The following is an 18765-nucleotide window of genomic DNA, read 5'->3' as shown; positions in this document are numbered from 1 at the left end:
TACAACAGCACCGTGAAAGTAGTGCAGAGGTTTCTTATTTATAGGCCACCTCTGCTAGAGTGCGATTAAGGTTCTCGAACTTCAGCAGGTTGCAGGATTGAGTCAGGAATAGGGAACGTAGAAACCAGAACAGCAGCGTAGGTGAGGGCTCTTAAAACCAACCAAAAACGGGTTTGTTTTCCCTTCCCCTCACAGACAGAAGGGCAGCTTTGGAGGCAGTAGTGAAAAGTTTAGGACCTGGCTTTGTAGCGGAGTTCAGTAAGCATAAATCACTTCGAGCAGCTGGGCTAGGATCCTCGGGATCGGGAAAATCACCATCCTCTCATGGACCCCTAGGGAAGATGCCTGGAAACATGAAGAAGCCGCTGAAAAGCGTTTCACCGAAGGCTGCGAAGAAGGACACGCTTTCTCTGCCTGGGTCAAGTTCTTCTCCTGAAAGTGACGATTCGCCCCAAGACAAAGAAGTGGAAGAGGATGAGGAAGACTTGCCCGCAGGAACCAGCGGACCTCGTCCTTCTCCTTATAACAGGGTGAGTTTCTCAGTGTTTTTCCCTGTGATTTGAAGTATTTGCTTTGTATCCCATTGCAGGGGGATCATGTGGGGAAGGATTAACTGTTCTGTTCGCTAATTCTGTGCAATAGATAGTGCTGTGATAGTACAGCTTCGTGCTAAGCACCACAGCAAGCGCTTTGTAACAGATGGGAAGCACTCCAGGAGGTTTGTGTTACAGCAGCAGAAAGAAATCCCAATTAAGCTCGGGGCCCTGTGCTGCTGTGCACTTGTTTGTATAAATGGTGCGTGATGAGCTCTGCTGGAAGGTGCTACCATGTAAGTATAAGGGGTAGGACGCAGAAAGTACTCATTTTCATGTCATGCACAGAAGGCGAGGCAGAAGAACTTCTTACTCCTCTTGTAAGAAGGATCTTAAGCCAGTGTCGACTTTGTCCATCAGATTGGGATCTCTTGGACACACTGCACCTATAAACCAGGACACGCAGCACCTATAAACCAGGACACACAGCACCTGTAAACCAGACTTTTGTTTTAGTTACTCTTGGGTGTCTGTGGTAGATGCACTTGTCCTTGGTAGATCCTAGCCTGTAAATGATAAGGGAAGAGAACACTGCCTGCTGATACTGAAGGCTAATAGATAGTGAAAGGAAGGTAGTGGAATTGGGCAACTCTTTCCCCACATAGCCTAGACAGCTGGAATGACGTTGATTTTTAATACTCGGTAAAAACAAGACGGTTGTACACTGTTACCTGATAATCCTAGCTGACGTCACCTAATAATCTGAAGGTTGTTACTGTCTCTGCTCATGGCAGGGGGTCGGAACTAGATGATCCTGAGGGCCCTTCCAGCTCAGGCCATTCTGTGATTGGAATTATGGATCTGACCTTGTGTTAAAGAGCAAAAGCCTCAAAACACCTCAGTGAGCTAAGCAGTTGGTCTGCTCTGGGGCAGTTTCTATTGCAGATTGTTTTTCCTTTGTTGTACTGGACTTAACATGGAAATTGCTTATTTTTGTTCTATTTTTTACTTTTTAGCTGTTGAGAGAGGAACTGCTGAATTGCGGGACAGTCCTTCAAATATCTGATTTACCTGATGATGGCTTTTCAGATCAGGATATTAAAAAAATCGTTCAGCCGTTTGGCAAAGTCAGTGATCTCATCGTACTGCGCTCTAGGAACGAGGTGAGTTTTCCAGCAGAAGGTGTTTGTGCAAGAATGCAAAAGAAACTGTCAAGCAATAAAAGCTGCAGTACCTGTAACCTCAGCTTGTCCTTTTGGATAAGGCTTCCTGAGCAGGTTGTCATTAAAAATCACAGAAGTAACCTTGGAATAGCAGGGAGTCTTAATTCTGTGATGCTACCTGAGCCTTAATTGTTAATTGTTTGAGGAGCTAGGTTCCCTTTTATGTAATATTGCAGTCTAAACTTTGTCATCAAACTCCCCATGAACTCTGGGAGCACACGCAGTTCTGTCGTGAGCAGCTTTTCTAAAAAAAAAAATGCAGAAATTTGCATCTTGTGCCTACAATAGAAGTAAAGCCTGAAAGTGCCTTTTATTTTAGGCCTACTTGGAAATGAACTACAAAGAAGCAGTGATAGCAGCTGTGAAATATGGTGAAACTGTGCCAGTGCTGGTGAATGGGAAACGGGTGAAAATAAGTGTAGCAGAAAAGCCAAAGGCATCTCCTGGCCAGGTAAGCAGTGTGTTGGTGAATAACATAGTATTTTCTGTGTAGCTTGGAATTTTAATCCAGAAAGCAATGTTCTTAAGAAAAATATTTAGTTGTTTTAGTTGATAGTTTTTTAAATTGCTTTTCATAAGCCCAAGTCAAAAAATATACGAAAATCCCCTTGCGACTTTCAGATTTGAGCTTTCTGTTTTGCTTGGTTCAGATTGCTGACTGTGAATAGTGAATATCAGTTTAACAAAATGAAAGATGCAACCTATCCAATACAAAGTACAAGTGATGCGATAAAAGTTCTTCTTTCTGTCTGCTTTAGGCTAAAATGAACATCAAAAAAAAGACTCGGATTGTTAAAAAAGTTGCGCCGAGTACAAAGTAAGTGCTGCATTACATCCGTTAATGTCACTGTTACTGATAACCACTGGAAACCAGGTGTGCTCGTATCTGTGTTTTACTGGTTTGGAACTTCTAAAGCTATTTTGATATTCATGAATTGTCTTTGAATCTGATTTTTCTTTATCTTTTCCCCATCTGTTCATAATAGAAAACATCAGAACACCACCACTAAGACAACTAAATCCGTTACAGGTGAGGCTTTGACTACCTTGTATCTGATGATACCTTTGCTCTTCATTCCCATTTCTCTGTTTTTATGAGTGCTTTATTTAATAGTGACTGAAAGCAAGCCCAGAGAGGTATGAGAAAGTGAACAGCTTATACTTTCAGATGTCTTCTTTTTCATGTAACCTGGCTGGCTTGAGAAACACCCGCAAGCAGCAATAAAAATAATAATAATTAAAAAAAAAAAAAGACCCATGCTGATACTCTGTAATTTTAAATATTTGCCCCTGTGTATTCATGATACGTGTGGTGTTCTATCCTCCTTGAACTTTGTGTAATTCTTTGAGTTGCCTTTGATATAATGCATTTAACATTGCTTTTTGCAGCTAGTGCTTCTCAGTGCCTTATTATCCTATACATTCAAGTTGCTTTTAAATTTATGCCCTGGTCATCTAAGGATTCGGACAGAATCAGTTATTGTTACTTAGTCTGGCAGAAACACCTGTATGTCACGCTTTAACGAGTAACTTTCTTTTAGTACTTTACTGAAAAAGAGGACAGATTGTGGCAAATACATGAGAAGCCAATGAGATTTTACAGAAATGCTGGTGTTACACACTGAAAATGAAAACCAAATCATTTTTGCTGTTTATTTTTTGGCTTTCATGGGTGCTTGTTTTGAATGCAATTAGGGACAAGTCACTGTTTTTTGTTTTGCTGGGAAAATTCAATCAGCTAAAACTTACAAGAAAAAAACTTAAGAGGTGCTGTTTCAAGTTTTTTTCATTGGGTGGTACGTCACTTCTGAATCCAGTTTGTAAAATGGAATTACAATTCCTATAGCAGTGCTTCTCAGAGCTGTCTCAGATGGAAACAGTGAATTGCAATTTCTCTTAAATTGCATTTAAGAGAAAGAGGAAATGAACTTTTTTACAGCAGTAGGGTTGTGTCACCAGAATCCTAAATAAATTCATGAAGCAGAGTAACTTCTGTGACTTGCATTCAAGTTTGTTGTTGAATTAACTTATTTTTTAGGTTTTGGTGGTTTTTTGTCATAGCAGTTGAATTGCTGCAGATCAGATGATTTCTGTACATATTTTCATCCTCTTTACTCTTTTTTTTTTTTTTTTTTTTACTCTTACACAAATGCAAGACTTAAGAAATAAGCATTTCTGCTGATTTATTTTTGGCTATTTTACATAGGTAAAAAAGAAAAAACTAAGAAATCTGTGGTGACAAAAGATAGTAAGATCAAGAAAACCTCAACTACTGCAGGTAAGACAAATGAGAACTTTCACTCTTTCCTTGGACCACACACAGAATGGTTTGGGTTGGAAAGGACCTTAAAGATCACTTACTTCCACTCCCTGCCAGGGAGCCCAGGCTGCCCCCAGCCCCATCCAGCCTGGCCTTGGGCACTGCCAGGGATGGGGCAGCCACAGCTCCTCGGGGCAGCCTGGGCCAGGGCCTCACTGCCCTCTGAGTGAAGAATTTATTCCAAATATCTAATCTAAACCTACCCGTGTTTAGTTTTAAACCATTACTCCTTGTCCTGTCACTAAAATCCCAGATAAGATGTCTCTCCAGCTTTTTTGTAGGTCCCCTTTAGGTACTGCTTTCAGTACAGGTGCTATTCTGCTGCCCTCCACTTCCCAGACGAGATATTTAAGGGAGTGAGTCCAAACCTTTCACACCTTTCACAGAGTTTGCAATACAGTAGTCTTAGATAGGTGTGCACTCTTCTCGCACCTTGTGACTTTGCAAATAGTAATAAACAGTGCTGTTGGAAGGTCTGGAATAGCAAAGAACCAGGTAAAGAAGATGATTTTTGAGAAAGCAAAATCATCTTACCCCTTCATGTAAAGACAGCCACAGAGTTGTTTTGTGAAGCTGGAATGAGCTGGTCCTGTATATTCATTTTCTGCTCATTTGTGACAGGAGGTCTGAAAAAATCTTTATCTTGCTTTCAAACTGAAAAAATCTTTTTCTTGCTGTTACCTTCCAGCAAATTCAGTAGAAAATAAGTCTGAAGATCTTCAGATCTCAACAGAAACTGAAATGGACACTGGGGAGGCTGAGCTGTCCGACCCAAAGAGTGTTACAGAAGCAGACAAAGTTACAGAGGCTGTGAAGGTGGTAGAGACTCCGACCAAAGGAATTGATAATCCTGCATCTTTACTAGGTAATTCTGATACGATGATGCTGGTTTTAGGTTACTTTGCTAGTTGTACGTTACATAAATTTGACGTTGTGGTGTCTTAAAATGTTTTGTAGAGAAACTTGCAGAGATGCCTCAGGTGGCAGCGGTGGACTTGGATGAAATTAAGGAGCCTTTAACTGATCAAGGTAAATTGCAAACTGGCAGTGTTTTTTCATTTCTGTCCTAAGCCTCTCTGCTATTGTGGATTATGTCAGAATAGCACCAAGGCCAGGAACTTTTCAGAGACGAAGATGACCCAGGATATCAGAGAAGGAAATTGGTTAGCTTTGCTGACCGAAACATAAAAGAACGCTTTTATGGGACTGGGACTGAAGAAGAGTGGCCAAAAACCCCTCAGAATTCACATGTTTTTAGCTGGCATAGTATTTTTGCCTAGACCTTTTCCGTGCAGTGTGGAATTTTATTTGCAGCTCATCAGAGGAAAGGACTAAGGTCTTCTATGTATTCTGCTTACAGCCTCCCCACTAAATCTTTTAATCTCATTGCTTTACAGTACATGCTTAGGAGCTGGTTCAATAGATCCTATTGTCCCAATATTTGTAACTGATGAGTAACAGAACTTGTTTAAACATGATGTATCTTAATTCTCAGTTATTATGCACATGATAGTGGTGGATATAAGCATTTTACAATAGAAGGGATTCTCCCTTAACTGCTCTGATTGGTGGTTTCCTGTTCTTTGCTGTTTGTGTTTTTCGGAGTCTCTAAGATTTTTTTGTGGACTTGTACCAGGAAAAAGAAAAGAAAAGAGAAACAATATGGGCATGTGCTGGGCCCCTACAGTATCCCAGTATGCCCACAAAGAAATATTGTGGTTGTGATTATTCAGCTGATAAGGCCTTAATGTCAGCAAAGCATTCGAGTGTTAAACAAAGGATTTAAAGTTTTTAAAAAAATCTTACTTAAGACCGTTCTTTTTGAAATCTTTTACAGAGCACTGCATGCGTCTCACCAATGTAATTTGTTTCCGTGAATTAAATGAAGGATTATTTAATTTTTCACCCCTACAGTAGTGATAAAGCATATGGATAGTGCAAGGAGTTCGTAAAGCTCTATAGCATCTAAAGAAATCTGCTGAACTACTCAATTAACAACCTCCACTTTTTAATATATTTTTTTTAATAGAAGCTGCTGTAGCAACTGTGAAGAGTGAGGAATCAACAGAACCAATTAGCAAGGTCAGTCTAAAGGTGCTTGAATCTGTGGATGCTGTGGGGAGAGATTTGGTGCAGGTTTCCAAGTGATGGTTCTGCTGTCAGAAAACCTCTGGTTTACATCTTTGTCTGTTAATTTCTTGTGGGAAATAGTGACTAGTTTGTGTTCTCTGGGCTGGTTTTGATTTGATAGACTTCTGGCTTTATTTCCCACAGTTTCTTGACTCTTTGTTTACATCAAACCTACTTTTTATGCTGATCATTGCCCTTCTGTCGATTTCTTGTAACCCTCTTATTTTCTCAAGATGCAGAAATTGCAGGTACACACTTGCAGTGTTTGACGTGTGGGCATATCATGGATATAAAGTAATGGCATAATTATAGGGGGGGTTGGTTTGGTTTGAATTTTTGGTGAGATGGCAAGAGAGAGACCAAGGTTTGTACAGAATTAGTTTGACCTGGATACATCCACAATTAGGCAGCATTTAAGGTGATTACATGACACAATTATGGAGAGGGGTTAAAAAGATGTATAAAGTGCTTTGCTACTAAATCCTACCAAGGCTTTAATATTCTTTGGTTTGGGGGTAAGTGCATGCATAACTAAATGCTTTTAAGCAAGTGTTTCGTTCGGTTTAATGGTGGCTTGACATAGTAAAAATAAACGTCCTCGTTAGTCATACAGGAGTTCTGGTTTAGAGTTGAAGAAACAACAGTAATACTTCCTTTCATTTGTTTACAGGAACCTGATGATATCTGTGTGGTTCTTATTTCAAACTTGCCTGAGAAAGGATATTCTGTCGAAGAAGTTTCCAACCTAGCAAAGCCGTTTGGAGGACTGAGAGATGTGTTAATTTTATCATCTCATAAAAAGGTATTCCAGTGTGCATCTAGTGGGGTCTCTACCAGGAGTAGCAGGAAATATGCTTCAAATGAATGTAAATCTGATAATGCAGCGTAGCAACCATTGATATGGTTTTGCTAAATTGGAGTGTCTTTTTCACTTTTTTATTTTCTTTATCTTAAAAGGCATACCTTGAAATAAATAGAAAATCTGCAGATTCCATGGTTAAATTTTACACCTGCTTTCCAATGTCACTGGATGGGAATCAGCTCTGCATCAACATGGTGCCTCAGTATAAGACTATAAAAGATGAAGTAAGTAATAAAATATATTGACATTCTATGATACGTGATAACGTTTCAACACAGAGCAGGATTTTGTGTCTAAGCTGACTTTTGAGCACTGCCCGTTCTGATAGCGTGTCCTACTGAGGACTCATGTTAAATGTCTTTTGGGGTCCTGGTCTGATACCAGAATAACACAGCTGTCAGAAGTGCTCATGCTATCGCTTTGACTAATAAAGCAGGAAAAAAAGTTGTCATTTCAATTAGGGAGTCTGTGATTCCCAATTAGCTAATGAAACCGTATTTTACTGTGTAAATCTTTAAACTTTTTTTATTTTCTCCCCCAGGAATCAATATTTACTGCTATCATCAAAGAGTCTGACCCTAAGGTAAGCTGCTGGCAATCAAACTATTCTTCAAAATGCTATCAAAATACATCAATATAAATTGGAATCAGCTTCCTTCACGGTGAAATAATAGCTAATTGAGTTATCTAAGCTTGCTGTTGAATTAAATGTTTATATATGTATTCATGGGTGAATAAGCACGGAATGAAAGCAGTAAATGATTGCTTAGTTTAGCTCCATGATGCATGAGGAGCAAGGAATTAAGCATTCAATAGGAGTCCTTAGAGAGCCTCTCCTTTGGTGAGAGCTTTTTCATTTTCTAACAGCGTGCTTGTGACCACTGTAGCTTGGAGGCTGTGCAGTGTTTGCCTGCGTCTGCTGGCACCCATTTTTCTAGTATATTTTATAGACAGGTTTCTGATTTTTTATTTAGCTGTCAAAACTACTTCTGCTGTTGAGTGTAGAGGGTCTCCCTTATTGTCCCTCCTGTTCCTTCAAACCTTGGTGCAGGCTGGCAATTGGCATGCAAAGCTTTTTTTAGGCAGTGTAGGCTCACAGAGGTCTTTTCTGCAGGTAGAAGCTAGTAGAATAACAGCTTTTTTTTTTTTTTTTCTTTTTTCCTTGCTACTGTGGGAAAACATTTTCAAAATATTTGTGATAGAGAGTGAGTTATTGGGTCTGAATGTGTCTCTGGGCTTAGAGCTGTCCTGGGAACTTCACAAGAGTAACTATAAGAACAGCAAAGTCAAAAGCTCACAGCATATGGTTAAAAGTCGTTTTCCAAAGAGCCCTGCCAATGATAAGTCACTTTCCAGGAAACCCCCCCAAAGGCTTGAATTTTCAAACCCAAATGTGTTTGGGGGATATCTGTTTTCTCCTAATGATCACAGTTTGGCACTGACAGCTAGATCTGAGTCCTTAATGCCAGTACTCCTGTTGCCATATCCTACATCTGCTTCTGATATGCTTGTGGTGGAAAACTTCATTTTTTCTCTTGGTGAGGTAGTGAATAACGGGAGGGGAACATAGCAAACCTCTCAGGGGTGGGGTGGGAGAGCTCGCTCTTGTTGTCAGGAGGGCTGGTTCTGTTTCTGAAAGACATGCAGCTTCCAAGTATTTAAAGGTAAGACTTATTTAAGATTTCAGAAGTCTACTAGTACCTTTGGACTTTGTGCCCCAGGGCCATTTCCTTGGAAATGGCACAAAATAATTAGCTCCAGGAGTCCGTATATCTTTGTGCCAGTGCTACATGGCTGAGGTTAGCTTTCTGTGTGCAGCCAGCCCACTCTTACCCTCTGCACCAGAATCCTTCCTGGTAGGAAGAGACTTAGAGGTCTCCTCTGACAGCCCGTCCCCATGGTGGTGGTGATAAAGGAACCTTCACTAGCAAGAAAAACTTTCCAATTGGAGTTGAATATCCTATTCCAGCAAAGGCTCTGGTGCAAGAAGCTTCCGAGCCTACCACGTTGTGACTGAAGTGCTGCCCTGGGGAGGACGTTCATCCCGGGGACGTTCAGGTTAGCGGGGAAGCCTCCCTGCCTCTGTAGCAGGGTTGGAGCTATTCAGCCACTCGCTGTGCGTGTGTTTTGGATGGAAATGGGAATTCAATCCTTGTAGCAGCTGACTATCAAAATTTGTTCAAATTGTAGCCTGACTGGAATCACAGGTTCTTAATCTGCGCAGGGATTCCGTAAGACTGTTTGGAAATTGCCAAACTCAAGAAATTATATTTGACCAAGGATCTTTTTGTCATTATAAGCCGTTCAAATTAATCAAACTCTAACTTAAAAACCATAATCATGTACTCTTTCAGGTGGGTTTCTGTGCCCTGGCTGGTTTGAGATCTGACTAGATAATGTGCTTTTCAAAATACCAAATCTTATATGAACTTCAGCAGTATTTTGTAGTGTTCCTTAAAGGGACTTTTATTAGTTTGTTTAAAAAATTAAATGGTAATTTAAAATAAAACACTTGGCATTTTTAAGTTTGTTATTCTTTACTGGGATTTATATCAAATTCTTTTGATGTGCTGCATAGAATACTGGAAAATCTGAAAATCTGAAAATTTGAACATTGGAATCTGTGAAATTTGTGAATCTGAAAATTCGAACATTGGATGCTTGTGAATGCTCTTCCTGGGGAGATCTGAGTGATCTGGAAGCTTTCTGTGGCTCTTTCCTAACCTAGTTCAGTGGATGCTTATAAAGAATGCTGGAAAGTTAAAGAAGTCATCGCTTTTCTTTAGGTAAACACCGAAGCTATACATCATCAGTTTGTGCATCTTGGAAACTTACCAGATGATGGGTACAGAGAATTTGAAGTAGTTTGTGTGGGACTTCGATTTGGAAAAGTTGACCATTATGTTGTGCTGAAGAATAAAAACAAGGTAAGTAGGATTTTTTCCTAGCGTGCAGTACCATGTTAAAATAAAAAAAATAAGCTTTTAACCTCCCAGTACCAACAGTGCTCTGCTAAGGAGAGACCAGAGTTCCTGAACTGAGTGTAGGCTTTCTTTCCCACTCACCCTGTACAAGAAAATAGCTTATCTTATTTGTTGGGGACTGCAGGGAAGGAAGAAAACAAACAAAAAGACTTTAGGCTGTTATCTAGCCTGAACAATACAAATCAGCTTAAGGTCTGAAAGTAAAGCTTCCCAAGTGGCTGGAAAATTTATTAACCTTTGACATTAGAGAGGTGTAAGTGGTGGAGGCAGAACAAATCCCCATGTAGTAGGAAGCTTGGGAAAAAATTAGTTTGGGAAAATGTCAGAATTGCTCTTTTTTTTTTTTTTTTAAATTATTATTCATTAAATGCTTTAAGATCTGTTTTTCAAAGACCTTTTTAATTTTTACAGAAACATGAGGGATAATTTATATTTAAAAAAAAAAAATCTTTAAAACAATGTGAAGCTGGAAGACTCATGTCACATTGTACTTGATAGCTTATGGGTAAAGAAGCGAGAGATTTCCAGTACAGTGTATAAACTTCAGAGTTTAGTTCATTTTTACAATTTTCTTGATATAACACTACTTTTTTTTCTGGCCATGCACTTCCCTTAGCAGCTTATGGGAAGATGCTCATCATTTACAGCAAAATCCAAGCTGAATGTGTTTGGGAACCAGAAGGCTGGACACGTGGGTAGGAAAACTCCAGGCTCCCCTGTTCTGTGATACAGTTCTTTGCTTGCTTCTGCAGATCATTCCAACACAAGATTTCTTTCTTCAGCCTCACAGAAAGAAGAGATTCCACCGTTCTCCATATACAGAGCACAGGGTTTCATCAAAAATGCTGCTTTTAGCAAATCTAAAATGAGGACGTTGAAGCCCTCAGAAATACTACATATCCCATGCTATGCCTACTTAATTTATTAAACTTACTCTGAAGTAACAGTCATTTGAAGCTTGTGCTTTTTTCATTTCAGGCAATTCTACAGCTGGAGAGTCCCAAGGCAGCTAGATCAATGTACTGCTTCCTGAAACAATATCCCTACAAGATGGGTGAGCATACGTTGAGCTGTATGTTGTCACCTAATGGAGAGTATGCTGAAGTAAGATTTCTTCTTTTTCAACCGTACACTATTTTTGTGCAGTAGTACAGCCTTTCTGTAAGAGCAGTGGGGATAACGGCAGCATTTCCTTCAGTATTTGCTGTTGTGGATGAGTGAAAACTGTGTAACTGTGGGGTGCTGAATGAACTAGTCTGAACTCTGGAATGTTATACATGTGAAAAAGGATGTGTTGCTGGATGGTTTTCTTTATATCTTTCTCTGTTTTACAAACATTGTGGAATCTCTTTCAACTGACAAAAATATTCCATAACGAAAGATGAAGAGAAAAGGAAGAAAGGAAGAAAAGTAGCTGCTCAGTACTGGTTAGAGAAGAATTTATGACTGAAATGGTTAGAGAAACTCTATCAGAGTTTGATTTGTCTTTTTACAGTTCATCTACTTCGGTCCTTTTTTGATTCCAGACTCAGTTGCTTTGTCAGCATTGATCTGTGGGCCTACAGCTGCTGCTGTTTTATTGCCTGCAGATGGAATTACTTGCAGCATCGAACAGCTCCCTGCTAACTTCTGGTGATTTGCTGAAGGAACAGTAAACTGCAGAGCAGAGAGGGGAGTTTAGTGTACATTGCACTGGGTAAAGAGCTCTGAGCAAGAAATCTGAGCTATCTGTCCCATGGCGCTCTCCATCTCTTTGTCACATCTTCCAAGTTATGTTTATCGTAGGGGGATGTAGGTTGGCTTTTGTTCTTCTGAATTTCAGATAGGATTGCTCTTTGTAGCTTACATTTAACTCCAAAAGCACGGACCAACGTGGCAGGTCAATATGAGCTGTTTTCTGTCAAGGTATAGACCACAAGCTGTACGGTTATCTTAAGCTGAATTCGGTGCTTGTGAAATAGATAAAGCTCTGCTCTTACGAGGGGTTATCCGTGTGAATTCCATCCTTGGAGCTCTCCTTCCCTGCGTGTTCCTGGTCATTTTCAGTGACCTGACTTAGAGACACTGCTCAAACACGAGGATTTGCTGGAGGGACAGGGCATCTCTTCACTGTTACTCACTACCAGGTAGAAGTTTAACTTTAGGTGCTTAATATCAAGAGCATCAGTCTGTTACCTCAACACAGGGAAGTCAAATGTGTATAAATCCCTCAGATGCATACTTCTTGCTGTGCTGACCGAGCTGTCAGTACTCACCAATCATCACAGTGATTTTTTGTGCATTCTTAATTTTATTTTTTGAGAACAGGTTGGGGACTGATCATTGACAGGTATTATAGTTTGTTCTCTGTTGCACTGGCAATTTCGTGCACTTTACTGAAAAGCATCCTTACTTACAAAGTTTATAGGGTAGCTGTCTGGTGTTTGGGATTTTAAAATACGCAGTGTGGCAGCAGATTTTGGTATGCATTTTTGGTAGGGCTCTTGCAGCTGTTGAGTCTCCTTGCTGATGGTTTAGGGCATAGGGTACACAACCACATGTGACTGGGCACGTGGATGTTTTTGAGCAGATTCGTAGTGCCCCTTTCCAAGGAAATCAGCAGGTGCTGTGCGTGTGTAGAGTCCCGTCTGTGTAGGATCAGTTACCTGTTCCCTGCTCTGTCAGGGTGACTTTGAAGTGTCCGTAGGGAGCCGTGGTCAGCCTGGCTGCCCAGCTCTTCCGTCCGTACCTTCTGGGCATTCACCTGCAATAAAGTACGATAATGGTGAAAATGCCTTTGAATTCCATAACTGATTCAGAGAACTGGTTTAAATTTCGCTATGAATGCTCCATCTCTAGCACGTGAGCCTTTTGTTGTGGTACTGTCAGTGTGGTGCCCCAGGAGCCCTGCAGGTGATGTGCTGCTGGATGTGTTAAACCCAGGTGAGCGTGGGGGCAGCGTGCTGTCCTCTCTGCTGGGTGCAGGAACCTGCATCAGATGTCCCCAAGAGGTTTTTCTTTCCCCCCCCCACTGCAGGACACTGATTCTTGTGTGGGATAAAGCATGTTGTCTTCTGTGCCCCACTGCATTTTGTATTTCTTCTTAAATAGTGAACTTGAGGTCTTTTTAAAGAACATAAGTTAAAGTTGTATCAGGTCATCAGATGCATTTAAGCGTAATATCCTTTATTAGACTAGCTGGGTAGCTGAAGAAAATAACAAAGTCTTCAGGCTTATAAGCTCTTAAGTCTAAAAAAATATTAATAAGCTCCCTTAGCACTGAAAAACAAGCAAAATATCATAATTAAATGCTTCTGCTAAGGAACGCCTGGCGAGGATGCACTGTGGGAACACTGAACCAGATCTGCTCGTTGTAGCCGTTCCTGTATCTTGCGTAGCGCAGAATAACGTGCCTTTGTTGCTGCAAATGTCTCATCAGAGCAGGGTTTGGTGCCAACAAAGAATGGCATTCAGCTCTCTGTTTTTGAAGTAATATTTCTTCCCAGCTGTGCACTCTGGGGTGATTTGGGGTGCTTGCCTGACCTGGGGACATTGGCCAGCCCGCCAGCAGGGACTGATGCCAGCGGCACAGTGATGGTAGTAGTGGAAGTGCTGCTTAATCAAGTATAGTTCTGGTTTTGTCATTTTGCTGGTAATGTCTGAGTTTTAATATTGCTGAAATAACAAGAATACACCTTTGAGGAAACTCATTTAACAGCAGATGTGCAGCTGGATACAGAATCACCCATCGTCCCTACAGGTGCTGTAACTGCTCTTTGTAGCAGCACTGCCCCAGCCTTCTCACACGCATCAATAGAAATCTGTACGCTGGAGGTGTGCTTCCAGCTTTGTTTCTATCTCTGTCTGAGATAGGGAGAAAAATGCCTGTGCTGGTCCCCCTCTTAAAAGGGAAAACTGTGTTTTTCCTTCATTTATTCTTCACTGTGCTTTGAGTCAGTGAGCTGTGTGTGCTGCACATCTTCCTCGGTGCTGGTGCAGAATCTGGGTGCTGTGGTGAAATACCAGAGGAGCGTTGAGCTTGGAGCCCCGTTTGACCTAAGCTGTTTTCTCTTCTCTCTCTCAGAAGGCTCTCTGAAGGAAAAACAAAGCTATCTTGAATCTATTACAACATAGCTGGTGCTTTGACACTTACTGTATCTGGAATATCCGTTCTTAGAAAGGGAAAAGTAAAGGCTTCAGAAAAAATACGTGCATAAATAAAAGAGTGACACGAACTGTATGTGCAATGAATTAATCTGAAGTTCTATTATTAGGGATGGTCTTCAAATGAGTTTGTAGAGTGCCTTCAGAGAAGAAATTTCAACACAGTTTTAAAAGTTGTTGGGTTGCTTGGACCTGTGCTGTGAACTGTGATAGCCACAAAGCTTGGATAGATTTTTTTTTTTCCAGATGTTATTTCATTAAAATTATTCTATATATCAGCAAATAGAAAGGCTTGGTCATGTTTAAGCAATCGATACTACTGCAGCAGGTTTGAAGGAATGGAGTCTGGCCTTGGATTTTCTGTAGGTACTTGCTTAACTCGAAATGTGCTTCCTCTTCCAAGAGGTGCGATGCTGCTGTTTTCAGTACAGCACCCAGCTGTCAAGCTAGCTGCAGTTTACCTGAGCTCTGCAGCTGTTAGCATCCTCCCCAGTACAGGAAAGAAGATGCTGTCCGGGGAAAAAAACGTTTAACATCCTCTCTCCCCAAAATACATCCCAGGTCAAAAGCTAATTATTCTGCTCAAAATCCCATCTTGGAAGATGAGGCGAGTGAAACCGCGGGTGCTGTGCCACACATTCTGCCTGGCAGCCTTCTGGTAAAACCTCTTACCAGCCATGCGCTTCTATTTGTTGTCTTAGGAAGTCCTTGTTCTGCAGTGAGCAATTTTAGACTAGTTTAGTTTACTGACTGTTGATCTTTCAGGTAACACATGCGTTAAATTTGGGTTTGTGGTGTTATTAATTAGCTGTCCCACACAAACACTGTGCTGTTGCTTCTGCAAGTTGTAGGTACTGAACCTTGCTTTTTACCTTGCAGGCTGAAGCTATAAAAAAAGATGTGAAGAAAGAGGAGCCAAGCAAAGGAAGGTATGCCCCTCAGATATTTAAGATTTTTTTTTATGTGTACTGTTTATGGAATATCCAACGTTAAGCAGATGCTGAGCCACCTCTAACCAAGCATGATGACAAGACGTGCTGCAAGATGCATCAGCTGCTACCTGCTGTTACTTCTTTCAACCTTCTGTGTGTTCTGTGTGTGCAGGACGTGTGGTGTATTGCTGTAGAGCTGTACTGTTTGTGTTCACCTTGAAAAACGGGGCTTTGAAAGAACGTGGAGGAACGGGGTGAAATCCTGTTTTCTGTGTAGTTCGTTGAGATGTTGTTGTTTTAATAATTATGGCCAGGATTTTACCACAGGTCCTGGAAAGTATGTTGGGAAATACGTGTTGGTAAGACACTTTTTTGTTGTATTTAAGCAGGAAGCGTTACACTTTATTTTGTCTTACAGTGCTTTCCTCTGTCGGAGCACCTGGCTCTATTGTTTCTGTTTCCAAATGCTAAAAATAAACTTGAACTTCCTTGTTTAACTTATTAACATTCACTTCATGCTGTGATACAGGTCCCTAAATTGATTTTAAAAATGTTTAGGTGCTACATTAACATCAGAACCTAGAAATGGGAAATTGTGGTTTTGGAATGTTCCATTAAAAAAAAAAAAATATTGCTTTACAGACATTGCTTGTGGTAAAATTTCTAATTGTGGAGTAACTATTTGTTGGTTTTTGTCTCGGTTATGTTTTGGGAGTACTTTTGTAAGTGGATAGATCATCGTAAGGGTTCTTGTTAACAAAATGATTTAAGATGCCTTCTGTGACTCAAATTCGTATTTCTGGATAAGATTTGTCATTTAAAAAAAAAAAAAAGCTACCTTAAATTTGAATTTCAAGTAATGACACTATATATGCTGTTACGGACTGTTACGATATTTCCAAAAACCTGTTTCTTTCAAACCAGACACCCCTAATTTCATGAAACTTCTCCTCACGCCCTGGTCAGACTGGGAAGCGTTAGTTTGTGCACTGGCTCTGAACCCCACGTGTGTAGACTCGCAGGTAACCTTTTTGATTGCAGACTGGTGGGCTGTAGCTAGTGGAAATTCAGCCAAAACAATTCTTGGGTGAACCCCAGCCCCTGCAGAGCACCCTGCTGAGGCTGGTGGGCAGGGGGCAGAGCTGACGTTGTCCCTGCAGGTAAGGATGTGCGCATCCTCCTTGTCTGAGGCAACTCTCCTTCTCAGCCTTCATCACCAGACCAATTTTTTGAGTTACAATCCATAAGAGGCAGAACATAGCTTAAACATTATCATATATGGGAAGTCTTTGCCACGTTTTTCTGGGGAGGAAGGGAGCAGCAGAACTGGCACAGCAGAAGGCAACGCCTCCTCACTGTCCTTGGAGGATGTGATGTCAAAAAAAACTTTGATCAGCTTTTTGAGGCTTGGTTTTTGCCCAAACTGAGCAGGGTGTTCATCCAGCCTTGTGCTGACTGACCTCCTTTTAGGACTGTTGATGCGTTTTGTTCCTTTCTGTCCGTTTGTTTTCTCAGCTAACGATAGCTGAAACTTTCCTTCACCAGGTTAAGGATCAAGGTCTGTCCTCCTGCTCCTCCTTAACCCTGAGCCGACGTGTGGGTGGCAGGTTGTGTCTCTGTGGTGACACAGCCTCTGCTCTCCGTGCTGGCACTTCCAGAACCAAACCTCTCCAGGTCTTTCCCTGGCTGACTGGGGCAGTGATGGCTGCAGGGATGTGCTGGGCAGGGACTTTGGTTCACCTCTGTGCTGAGTTCTGTACAGGACATCAGTCTTGTGGGTCTGTGGGCTTCTCGCCCAGTGCCTGACAGATCTTTTAAGCATCTTCAGGCACCTTGAAGCTTCCTCCTGCTCTCTCATCTTTCTCTCTGCACATTGCCACCTCTGCAGAGTTCTCCTTCCATTGCTTCAGTGTCCACTTTGAACCCATCAGAATGTATTTTGGAGGCCACCAGGGCTTTGTCCAAGGCACAGCAGGGCTGCTGGCGTGAGGGGAGGCATGAAGGCTGAGAATCCAGCAACTAGGACCTCGTTTGAAGTGTGCAGAGGACAGCACACGTGTGCTGCTTGCTGCAAGGCGTGTAGTTAGCACATGGCTTTAGTGTTCTCTGACATTTTTCCAGTCCTTGTACAGAGAAAGGCTAAGCAGGGTACAGCTGAGCAAGGTGCCAAAGCCTGTATTCAATCAAGCTTGCCATGTGTCAGTGACAAGGCTGGGCTCTGAGATGTCCAGGTGATGTTTTGCTACACAGACACGAGGGATCCCAAAGCCCAGTGGTCTGTAGGACGCTCAGATAGCAGAGGAAATGGCCTGAAGCACTTTTTGCTTTGGAACCCTCTCGGTGTTTAACTGATACCCAAATACCTTCCGTGCTGTGGCTGAATAACCTGACACCACAGCATAAAAATCAGTTCAGCCCGGACTGCTTAAACACCCGCGGGGCTGGGTGCAGGGTGCTGGGTGCTGGGTGCGTGCCCTCCTCTTGTGCCGAGATGCCCGCTGTGCGTCACGGCACGTTACAGCTACGCCACTTCTCACTTGGCTCCGTGAAAGAGCTTTGAAGCAGAATTCACATCCCTTCTTCCTTCTCCTCTTGAGTTTTGGAGCAGCAGAGGATGGTGCCCTCGGGGCTGGAGGAAACCCTTGCAATTATTGATTTTTTTTTTGTGCTTCCACAGCACAGACTTTGAGTTTGCTTTTTCTCATCGCTCTGGCTCCACGTGTTGTGTGCTCCTCTTGTTCTCCCTTCATCTGCCCCCCTCCAGACTCAGCATTCCTGCCAGCGCCAGGCCCCCTTTTATCTGTCCTTCCATTCTCTTGATGAGACCGTACCAAAACGGCAAGCTCTTCTTCCTTATCTTTCTGAGGATTAACACAAACACGTGCTCTATTCGTGTGCCTGGGTTCAGAGAAACCATAGCACAGCCTGCTCCGTTGTGCATAGCCACCGAGCGGGTGTCTGATGCTTCTGAGTTTGCTTTAGCACCCAGTGAAATCACCAGCATTGGTGCTTCGACACCCCTCGTCCTGAGAGGCAGGTGCTTGAAGGATGCTCATTTTCTTGAGCCTTGTAGGAGAAGGGGCACAGACACCTCTGGTTCTGAAGTCTCCCGAGATCATCTTTGGAGAATTCTTTCTTTCAGAGAAATGGACTAACTGGCGTTCTCTGGAAGATGCCACGCTCTGCGTGTCATCCTGGGCTTTGGGATTTTGGGAGCTGACAGTGGGATCATGTAGTGAGAACAGGGCCCGGCCAAGGGGAGCCTCTGTGCCTGCATTGTTCCTCGCCGCTGTGTGAGGTCGGTGGAGCTTAAATACAGCGTTATGCCTCCCTCCCCAAACGAGAACAGGCTCTTAGCTACTGGAAGACTTCTCCAGGTCAGTGGCTGCAGCTTCAGACTGGCAGAGCCTCTGCCTGCAGCCGTAACAGAGCTGGTAACACGCAGGGAGGGCGAGGTTTGGTTTTGCTCTATCACAGTCTGCCTTGTAGCAGGGGATCTAAATTGTAGGAGCTCACAGCAGCAGCGAGGTCACAGCAGTACCGGGTACCACCTCGAGAGGTCTGACGACAAGTAATGTAATTCAGAGAGTCTCGCAGTACTGAGGTGGATTAAGCAGAAGCATAAAACTAATCAGCCG

At 42.2% G+C, this 18765-nt stretch overlaps 1 protein-coding gene across 6 annotated transcripts in view; it reads left to right on the top strand.

Moving 5' to 3' along the window:
- The window catches only part of ZNF638 (zinc finger protein 638), a 49904-nt gene that overhangs the window by 20911 nt on the left and 10228 nt on the right, over nt 1-18765 (top strand). For 4 of the 6 annotated variants that reach the window (XM_082759930.1, XM_082759929.1, XM_082759934.1 and 1 more), the window contains exons 6-20: nt 196-530; nt 1550-1696; nt 2076-2207; nt 2515-2573; nt 2743-2786; nt 3963-4034; nt 4765-4941; nt 5034-5105; nt 6106-6158; nt 6877-7008; nt 7164-7292; nt 7610-7651; nt 9855-9995; nt 11031-11156; nt 15075-15124. In XM_082759930.1, coding sequence (XP_082616056.1) covers nt 196-530; nt 1550-1696; nt 2076-2207; nt 2515-2573; nt 2743-2786; nt 3963-4034; nt 4765-4941; nt 5034-5105; nt 6106-6158; nt 6877-7008; nt 7164-7292; nt 7610-7651; nt 9855-9995; nt 11031-11156; nt 15075-15124 — 1711 coding nt within the window. The remainder of the gene's footprint in view (nt 1-195; nt 531-1549; nt 1697-2075; nt 2208-2514; nt 2574-2742; nt 2787-3962; nt 4035-4764; nt 4942-5033; nt 5106-6105; nt 6159-6876; nt 7009-7163; nt 7293-7609; nt 7652-9854; nt 9996-11030; nt 11157-15074; nt 15125-18765) is intronic. The other 2 variants (XM_082759931.1, XM_082759932.1) reach the window with 1 other exon arrangement.

The sequence above is a fragment of the Aythya marila genome (assembly GCF_965140915.1).
Source record: "Aythya marila genome assembly, chromosome: 4".
NCBI lineage: Eukaryota > Metazoa > Chordata > Aves > Anseriformes > Anatidae > Aythya > Aythya marila.
This window is presented reverse-complemented; position numbering and strand designations above follow the sequence as displayed.